Here is a 10078-nt window from a genome sequence, read left to right as displayed (position 1 = left end):
AATTAAACTTCACATTCAAAACAATGTTCTTTCTTCTCAAAATGGTATTTTGTTTTCAAATGACAAACACAAACCATCATATGAATAAACATTTATAAGAACCAGTTGAACACTGATGTGCTCTTTATAAAACACTATGATCTATGTAAAACACTTCTCCATTCATCATAATGACTTTGCTCTATATTTGGTTCAGTGTTACACTTACTACAGACAGTACATACATAAGTGTGTTGTAAAATATTTGTAGTATATACATACAGTATATAGTCAGAACACACAAATACACGATAACAAATATATTTTATTTTTCCAACAAAAACAACAGTGTACATCCTAACAGTGGTGTACCAATGTACAGTGGTGTACATACAAAACAACCGAAGAATTTATACAGTTACAGTAAAAAAAAACTATGCTGGATCCTCTCTTCGGTTTCGGTCTGGCCACAGCACCTCATCTACATCACAGGCAATGTTTTCCCTGGCCAAGCAGCGGGGGAAATATCGCCTGGCATGGCGAGTCCAGCCATGAAGAGCATCAGCTGCTATATCTCCACATGCGTCTTCCATAGCTTGAAGAAGGGGTATACGTGTTTGTGGATTTCGGTCATACACTTTCCATCTCCAGGCAGAAAAAAATTCCTCAATAGGATTGAGGAATGGGGAATATGGAGGCAGATAAACAACTAAAAAGCGTGGGTGAGCAGTGAACCAGTTACGAACGAGAGCAGCCCGGTGGAAAGATACGTTGTCCCAAATGACAACGTACCTGAGCTGCTCTGGGCCGTCTATCTGATCTGGGGGAATGAGTGTGTTATGTAGAGTGTCCAGGAATGTGATCAGATGGGCAGTGTTGTAGGGGCCAAGGGTAGCATGGTGATGGATGACGCCGTTGTGGGTAATCGCTGCACACATTGTGATGTTCCCTCCGCGCTGGCCAGGGACTTCAACAATGGCACGCTGGCCGATGATATTCCTTCCCCTCTTTCGTCTTTTTGTGAGGTTGAATCCAACCTCATCAATGAAGATGAACTGGTGCTCCACTGCAGCCACCTCTAGCTCAAGGACTGTCTGAAACAGACATGACAATATCAGAAATAGACATGGAGTGGTCACTATAGTGAAGCACAATCATTATGATTACAATACTGAAATATGTAGGCTATAATTTACACAGTGTTGAGAGTATGCATCAATTGTGGGATTGTATAGGACTCACTTGCACATAGTTATATCGCAATTCTTTGACTCTTTCTGAATTGCGTTCAAATGGCACCCTGTAGACCTGCTTCATCCTCAGATTATTTCTGCGCAAGACACGGTCCAGTGTTGATAAGCTTACCCTATCAATATTTGGAAATATCTCATTGTTTTCAATAATTTTGCTTTGTATTTGCCGTAATGTTATGGCGTTATTTTCTAAGACCATGTTCACGACTGCAGTTTCCTGTTCAGGAGACAGAACACGTTCCCGACCACCTTGTGTAGGTAATCTTTCAGTTCTGCCAAACAAATAGTAAAATACTGTAAATACTGTGTAGGAATACAAAGTAGGAATACATTTCCCAAATATGTGAAAAATATTTTATTTTTATAGTCCTACAGAACAGTCCACAGACAATTCTGTACTACTGTACTCATTGAACACTGTATTGATTTGCAGTAATGCAATTTTCTATTGAGTATATTTCTTACCTATTCTCATTTCGGAAAGTCCGGATGATGGATGCTACAGTGTACCTGCTCAAATTTGGCTGTACCCTTTGCCCAGCCTCCCTCATTGTTAGACCATGGTTGACCACATGGTCAACCAAAGTGGCTCGAATCTCATTAGAGATTACGGTCCTTGGCCTTCCCCGTCCTCCTCGTCCTCCTCGTCCTCCCCGTCCTCCCCGTCCTCCCCGTCCTCCCCGTCCTCCTCGTCCTCCTCCTCTCACTTCTCTGGCTCTGCGTCTGTTTCCATTGTTGGCATCCATTGCTCCAAAACAGAAGAGCTCACCTGTTGCCCTTTTATGCTAAAGCTCTGCTTGCTAATTGTAAAAATGTGTGACAGGTGTTTGCCCATGTGATGAGTGAGTGTGCATATTTGAATGGCAGTGTGTTCCTTGTGAAAACAAGAGATTTTTCTGCCTGAAAATTGTGCCAAACGCAGAGAATTGTGTGTAGTGTTTTGAAAAAAGTGTGTTTTAGATCTGCAATGTGAGTGTAAAGCAGGAATTGTGCTTGTAGTTTAGCAGAATTGGTTCAGGGGGTTGGTGAATGAGTTATATGTTGTGGTCATTGTGTCTCAAGTACCAATATTTGTGTGTAAACAATCGAGAAAAACTGTAAAACTATGCTGCATCTTCTCTTGGGTTTGGGTCTGACCACAGCACATCATCCACATCACAAGCAATGTTTTTCAGTCCAGTCATGAAAAGCATCAGCTGCTATATCTCCACATGCGTCTTCCATAGCTTGGAGAAGGGGTTTACACATTTGTGACAGGTGTTTACACATGTGATGAGTCAGTGTTCATATTTGAATGGCAGTGTGTTCCTTGTGAAAACAAGAGATTTTTCTGCCCGAAAATTGTGCCAAATGCAGAGAATTGTGTGTAGTGTTTTGAAAAAAGTGTCTTTTAGAACTGCAATGTGAGTGTAAAGCAGGAATTGTGCTTGTAGTTTAGCAGAATTGGTTCAGGGGGTTGGTGAATGAGTTACATGTTGTGGTCATTGTGTCTCAAGTACCAATATTTGTGTGTAAACAATTGAGAAAAACTGTAATACAACTAATAAAACAATTTAATTAACGTTCAATCTAATTTAGCGCCCGCAGTTTAAAATGAATGACGAAGACGAGCAGGAAGGCGGGATCTCGCTGATGAGTTAATCCAATCATAGCCCGTTGGAGGCATTGCCTCCTCTCACGTGACTTTTCTCCATTCTTTTCAATTACCCCCACTCAAACTCACGGCACGCTTTAGGGGGTATATGTAAAGTCAATGAGCTTAGAGGAGGCAAGAGAAACGCTGTCTCCCTTTGGATTTCATTCGAGCGGGGGCGCTGTTTCACACTGTTCTACACGCTGATTTATCTCATATTTAGCTCAATACGTTATATCCGCTGTCCTATTCTATATCTGAACTGTTAGTAATATTCTCATTCGATTATTTTCGAGGGGGAGGGGAGACACTGCCTCCCTTGCCTCCTCGGAGGAAACGCCCCTGTTTGAAACCGGTTAAATACATTTTGAGTGGTTGTGTTCAATCAATGACACATGTTCTCTATTTGTATTTGATTGTTGCCTCTTGTGTTTACCAGTATGGATGACATGTGCATTAGAGTACAGAATGTGTTTTGAGAATGAGAATGTGTTTAGCGTTTTGCTGAAGAGTCTAAGTGAGATTTGCAAATTGTGTTTTACCATGAGAAATGGTTTAAGGTATTGACAACAGATTGCACAATTAGCTAAATAAGTTCAGGCAACTGAGAACTTTGTTCAGCCAATGAGTTTTAGTGTTTTAATAATTGAGAAAAACTGTAAGTCCTTTTTTAAATCTAGCTTGAAGGTCTGACAATTTTTAACCCTTTATTAAAATGTCAGGAACATCTAAAACGATGCACAGATATCACTTTGCTTAAACAGTTTAAGATGTTTGGATATTTTTAACATTTTAAAGCAGTTACTAGGCTATATTACTGATCAATTAACTTTTAATTCTCTTTTTTATAAATTCTAGTTTTTTTGTGGTTAATTGCAATGACATGGTGTTTTCACAAGACAATTCGTTTCTTTAGTACCATTGGGGTTCATTGCATATAGGACACTGAAGAATCTCAGATGACTGCCCAAAGAAGTAAACTTTCAAGTTGAATGAATGCAAAAGCAAAGATTCAATACACAATATTGACGATATAAAAAAGACCAAACTAAAGCTGGAGATTTGTATAAAGGGAACTTCAAAGTAAATGTTTAAATATTTGCTAACATATCTATCTTGTTTCAGGTAAAAGATAACTGATTCTTGCCTATTATCCATGGTGATTTAAAGTTCCAGTTGAAAGTAATGATTGTATGCCATACACAGATATTTGTGTCCAATTACTGCCATAATTATTACTCAAAACAGGTTTGTCTATAAACCAAAAAATGTATCCATTTATATGAGCTTTAACACAAGTCTTCCATCCAGAAACGAGATTCATACATTAATAGGTCTAAGTTATTCCTTACCTATGGAAATCAGTTGTCTTAATAAGCTAACTCTTAGCAACAAGTAAATTTGCAATTTAATATTAGTGATTATCTTATCTGCAAACATTTTCTTTACAGGTGTTTTAAAAGCAGTTAATGTTGTTCCTTTTTGGCTTGTTTTTCGAAAGAGACTTTGCATGTGTTTTGGCAAATTATGTAAAATTCTTAACCATTAGCACATTATCTAAAAGTATATGGCCTGTTGATCAAAAATTATTTGCTGATTCTCAGTTAAACTGTCAATCTCTTCAAAAATTCAGAACAATTTTTCATCACATGCAAACTGATTCATTCACTTCTCAAAAACAAATGGAAGCATGTATGATATGGGATTCGAACCTACTTCACAGCAGAGTCAAAATAATTTGTCGGACGTATCAACCACTACACCACTGATTTTGTACTGAATGTAATGCTGTACTGAATGATATACAAAGAATATAAATTAAAAAAGTGTTGATCCAAGATCACAAAGACATTGATTCAGGAACGTTGTACTTAATGAAATCTGTCATGAATCTGCCTTCATGTCATGTCTATTCTTGGTCTTGAGGCAGATTCATGACAAAGTCTTATGTTTTATGTGAGAGAGAGATGTTGGTTCGATCGGCTTTCTTGCTCTCTCTCTGGTCCGTGTCTTTGTTCCCGCCATCTCGTTTCCTCGTTAACCTTCCCTGAGTGTTTCAGTACCCGCACCTGACCCTTGTTAATTATCCTTTGTCTGTCTCCCTTTAAAACATCCTCGTGTTCATTGTCCTGTGCTCGTTCGTTGTACTTGTTAGCTTGTACTTGTATGCCGTTCTTGGTGCCTTGTACCCTTAAACCTTCTATAGTCAAGTCTAGTCTTAGTGTTTTGTATTAGTTAGTCTTTGTGAGTGTTAGTTCTAGTCTGTTTTAGTTAAGTCCTCCTTCGGTTCTTGTATGTTCTTTTACCCCATTGTGGGCTTTTGTTTTCGGTTTTGTATATATATTAAAGTCTATTTGTTAACCCCTTCATCCCCGTGTCTGCCTGCAATTGGGTTCTTCCTCTGTGATCCATAACAGAAATCACTATACTCCTTTGCACAAACTGTTTGGGCTGCATTTCCTTTAAAAAAATGTCTCAGTCATCACCCTTAAGATTTGCAAACCAGTTAATGCATTTGGCAAAAGAGAAATTTTGTTTTTAGAACATCAGAATGTATATTCATGTTTATTTAAAAAAATGTTAAACATGAACCATTAAGTAATCTCACAGTTTTTTCCCATTGCTTAAACACTGTAGCCACATGCATGCTTAGACCAAAGTATCGAAACTTAAAGCTTTTGTAACTATACCTGAAACACAAAAAGTTTCATCAGATGTTAAAGGTTATTTGTGGAACCGAAAGGTACTTCGATGGCATCGAAGGATCTTTGAAGCACCTTTTTTTAAGAGTGTAGTGGGTTCTGTTAGTTTAGAACTGTATACACATATATACACATTGTATACTTGTACAGGTTTGCTGTTCACCAACCCTGATCAGTATACTTGCAACATTACTCACCATTTCCAAACCCTATTGAATATTTTTCATGGCACATATATGACCATCAACCACATGCACATGCCCTTTAGGTGTGGTCGAATCATGGATGGATTCAGCACAAAAGACGATATTTTCACAGAAGCTTAGCAGGAGAAAATATCGCTTGTGTTGTTGATGAGATCCTGTTGCCAGACAGACGACAGGGTCCATTATCCCAGCCATGGACAATTGGCCTGTTTTTTGTATGAACAGTAATGTATTTTTGTTTTATTTTTGCGTTACTGCATTTGCTGTACTGTACTGCCCTGTAAAGTATAGTATAGTACTGTAATGCACAGTATTGAGTTGATGTCATTTGTAACCTTTCAGTACTTTCATTTTTGGTTGTTTTGAAAACCTTTGGAAAAAGAAAAACTGTAAGTCTTGAGCCTCACAGAATGTTAACTGATTTAAAACAGTGAAAATTAAACATAGTGTTTTATTTAAAGTACACTGTGTGTTGCTGCTAATCTAAAAGTGTATTCATATGATGCAAGTGAGTATCATTTTGTCATCAGAGTGATATTTTGACAAAGGATTGTTAGGTTTTGATAGCAGAGTTTTAATTCGACATAATGAGCCGAAGTTTTGCAAAAAGTGTTCAAGCAATGGGCAAAAACTGTAATAGAGCGGTGCCTTGCTGCCACCTACAGGCGGTTTTAATTTTATATTTAGTAGTATTCAGGTATTCCTCCTTCATTTCGGCATTGACTTCTCGGAAGTTATTAGGCTTGTTTGAGATCTCGCTGTGTTGTGGACAGCAAACGTCAACAATGGAAGAGATCGCGTTCGCGTTCTTTATCGCAGACGAAGTTGATGCAGTTGAAATACCACTGTTTTTACACGAAGATGGTTATGATGAGGAGAATCACCGAAGGTGAACAGTGCTCATTACTTAAAATGGCTTATTCAGTAAATGGTAGGGATATAAATCTATCTGATCTAGAGTGGTATTGCAACTTGCATCTAATGAAATTAATGTCGAGTAAAAAATAAACAGTCCTGACTGCAGATAATTCAGCACCAAATAAAAGAAAAGTTTAAAGGATTTCGTTAAAACGTAAATTTTGCAATAGCAAGTTGCTTTTGAAAGAGAGAGAGTTCATAAGAAATGTTTTCTCTCTCCTAGGAATGTCCCTAAAATTCCTCACTATGTTGAGAATGTGGTCCAATTGTACAGTCCTTCTGAGTTTCAAAGTCATTTCAGACTTTCTAGAGGGCATGTGGAGGTATGTAGGCCTACATGGTGTGAGAAGCAAGCAATATACATCCAGTTAGGAATATGCTGTACCCCCTGCATCCCCCACTCCCCCCCCCCATTAAAATATCATGCAATGAAAAAACATCAAATTGTCCATAACAAACTTTACTGTCTAGTCTTTTGTTGAAAAACTAAAAAATTACTAAGGAGACATATTTTGTGAAAATGTACATGAAATTTTTGGCTTAAGCCCTGGGTAGTTTCAACTCTTGTGCTGTCGTATGCGAGAGATGTATTCATGTGTCCATGTTTTTATTATATGATAACTATTTTTTCTCTTCCTAATGCAGGATCTTATAAATACACTTGGTCCTTTCTACATGAATACACAGCAGACTAAGGTGCCGCTGACAAACAGTATACTTGCCTCTCTATGGACTGTTTCCAACCAAGAGTCCTATAGAGGAGTGGCAGACAGATTTAACATAACCAAATCTACAGTTTCAACACACCTGCATGATTTCTGTTCTCTTGTAATAACACATTTGTCACATTACATCTCCTGGCCCAGAGGACAAGCCCTGCATATATCCCAGTTAGGATTTGAAACAGCTGGTTTTCCTAAAACCGTCTGTGCAGTTGATGGATGCCACATTCCCGTGGTAAAACCACACTGTGAGAATCCTGTGGCCTATATCAATAGGAAACAGTTCTATTCTGTTATACTTACAGGATTCTGTGACAGTCAGCGGCGGTTCTGTCATGTCAGTGTGGGTCACCCCGGTAGCTGGCATTATTCAAGGGCATTTCGTTTGTGAGAGGTAGGCCGACTTCTTGAGGAAGATCCACATTCCCTGGTTCCTGAGGGGATGCACATAATTGGAGATTCTGCATACCCTCTCTTGCTTCAGCTAATGAAGCCATACGACAATGGCCACTTGACTGTCAGGCAGAGATGGTTCAATAGGAAACTGAATTCTGCTCGTGTAGTCATTGAGCATGCATTTGGAATTTTAAAATCAAAATTCAGGAGACTCAGGTGTCTGCACATGAAAAAAGTTAAGAACATTTCTTCTGCAGTCACAGCCTGTTGCATTCTTCATAACATCTGCCTGGAATCCAATGACCACATTGAGGAGGATCAGCAGGCAGATGATATGGAGGATGACCCATACCCACCAGAAGCCCACATTCACAATGATGCGTCACATTATAGAGATGCAATCTGTGGCCGCCTGTAAACATCACATATTGACTTGTTCTTCCTTCAACACTTGCCATAAACTTAAGAACAATATTTTTTATTTTACTGTTTTGTGAGCTAGTGGATGGGATTGTACAGGATGATATTAAGCACTTAATATCAAATGATTGACAGTATTCTGTCAGTCAACCAATGTCATAGGGAGGAATGTTGTGTGTTGTTATCTTTATAATAATGATGTGATACACATGGGAATGGATTAAATAGTAAAAATTTATTTTTTAATATATAAATTATCATTTCTTGGGATTGACTGATTTTTTTTAGTTGTTCTACTATTTCTCCAAGGCAGGTAAGAGATTTTTTTTCAAACGCCCTTCTCCGCCTCTCTTTAAGCCTTCTTCGGCGCTCTAAGTCAGGCCGCACTAGTGACTCTAGAGCAGCTGTTCTCCTCTCTGAATGCGCTTCAAAAACTTCACAGAATGTGGAGGATCTTGTTTGTCTCCTTCTGTGTGTTTCTGTGGAGGGCATAGGAGTGGAGGGACCTGGTTGCTCTTCTTGGAGAGGCTGTTTCTGGGAGGCCTGTGCAAATGAGGACTTCGGCACTGTAGTCTGGGATGAGGTAGTGTTGAACAGAGGAGTTGAGCAGATTGTGCCTGATGGTGCACTCCCAACTCCACATTTCCCAAATAAGTCTTCCATTTGCTTTGAGAAAACATATGAAACGATGCTTTTACATTTTAAATGTAAACCCAGTGATTCTGCAGTAATTTCGATACACCAAAAGCACACCAACCTTGTAATACTCCCATGTAACTTTTCCCTCTCCTGTTGACCGACACCGGTCTTTAGCCCTTTTGTAGGTGGTTATCATGTTACCAAGTTTCTTTCGAAGTTTTTCATTGCTGATGTTGTAACCTTAGTCTTTGAAAGCTTGCTCAAGCTTTTTGTAAAATACAATTTTATTTCGATAAAATAAAAAAAGAGGCACCCTGAAGCTATATATGTTCACTGTTATGCCCATGAGTTGAATCTCGTATTGTGCCACACCTGCAGAGGGATTACGGAGGCCGCAGAGTTCTTTAGCCTGCTGGAAAGTCTGTATTCATTTTTTAGTGTTTCCCTGGTCAGCCACCACAAGTTTAAAGAAGCTCAAACTAAATTAGGATTGCAACCATGTGAACTGGTGCAGCTGTCCAACACACGGTGGGCGTGCCAGCTTCACTCAGTGAATGCTGTGCTTGAAAATCTTCCTGCCATCATTGATTGCCTCTCTGCCATCAATACAGCTACTGCAGTGGGGTTGAAAACAAAAATCTGCAAATTCTCATTTGTATATTTGTGATTTTTTTCAAGGATCTCCTATCTGTAGTGGCAGGCTTGCACAATTATCTCCAAAAAGAGACCATTGACCTTCCCCAAGCAGTAGCATACAAAGATGCTGTGTGTGACTCCTTAAAGCAGAAACGTAGTGATCCCACTGCTGCAGATATATATGCTAGAGCAAAGGCAGTGTGTGAAGATAATCACATTGTAGTTGAGGAGCAACTTGTTACCCAGAGACAGAAGAAAAAAAGGATGGAGGATTTTGTTGAAACAACTTATGGTGCACATAGGAGAATCAGCACAGATGCTGAACAAGTCAAAACAAAGTTACTATATGACAACTGAACTGGAGAACCGTTTTTCTGCTGTAAATGCCGCATTGCTTCAAGGTATTCAAGCATGTAGTCCAGTGTCCGAAAACTTCCTGTCTGAGCCACATTTAGAAGAACTAGCACACCACGACAACATTGATTTGAAGACAGAGGAAGTCATGGTAGCAAGGCACTTTTTGATTCGTAAAAAGCAAGCTGGTGCAGCTCCACAGGACATGGTTTCACTTTAA

At 39.0% G+C, this 10078-nt stretch overlaps 1 protein-coding gene and 1 pseudogene across 2 annotated transcripts; one reads left to right on the top strand and one right to left on the bottom strand.

The window, feature by feature from the left end:
- Positions 1-285: 285 nt before the first annotated feature.
- On the bottom strand, positions 286-2257 carry LOC306902382 (uncharacterized protein). Its single transcript, XM_079470900.1, has 3 exons — positions 1698-2257; positions 1222-1504; positions 286-1073 (listed from the first exon to the last, which is right to left on the bottom strand). The coding sequence occupies exons 1-3, from the start codon at positions 1976-1978 to the stop codon at positions 414-416; spliced, it is 1224 nt and encodes a 407-aa protein (XP_079327026.1). The 5' UTR covers positions 1979-2257; the 3' UTR covers positions 286-413.
- A 5109-nt stretch (positions 2258-7366) lies between these two features.
- Positions 7367-8227, top strand: LOC306902945 (annotated as a pseudogene). The gene has a single exon. The product of its transcript is annotated as an uncharacterized misc_RNA (transcript).
- The last annotated feature ends 1851 nt before the right edge of the window (positions 8228-10078 follow it).

This window comes from Barbatula barbatula, assembly GCF_947034865.1.
Source record: "Barbatula barbatula genome assembly, chromosome: 13".
Taxonomy (NCBI): domain Eukaryota; kingdom Metazoa; phylum Chordata; class Actinopteri; order Cypriniformes; family Nemacheilidae; genus Barbatula; species Barbatula barbatula.
The sequence above is the reverse complement of the archived record's forward strand: the minus strand, read 5'-3'. Positions and strand labels throughout refer to the sequence as shown.

What these genes read in the sequence shown, in the direction of transcription:
- LOC306902382 (XM_079470900.1), bottom strand. Translation starts at nt 1,978, where the DNA reads ATGGATGCCAACAATGGAAACAGACGCAGAGCCAGAGAAGTGAGAGGA. An exon ending in ACTTTCCGAAATGAGAATAG is followed by an intron (nt 1,505 to 1,697) that starts GTAAGAAATATA and finishes TTTGTTTGGCAG; the next exon opens with AACTGAAAGATTACCTACAC. An exon ending in TGCGATATAACTATGTGCAA is followed by an intron (nt 1,074 to 1,221) that starts GTGAGTCCTATA and finishes TGTCTGTTTCAG; the next exon opens with ACAGTCCTTGAGCTAGAGGT.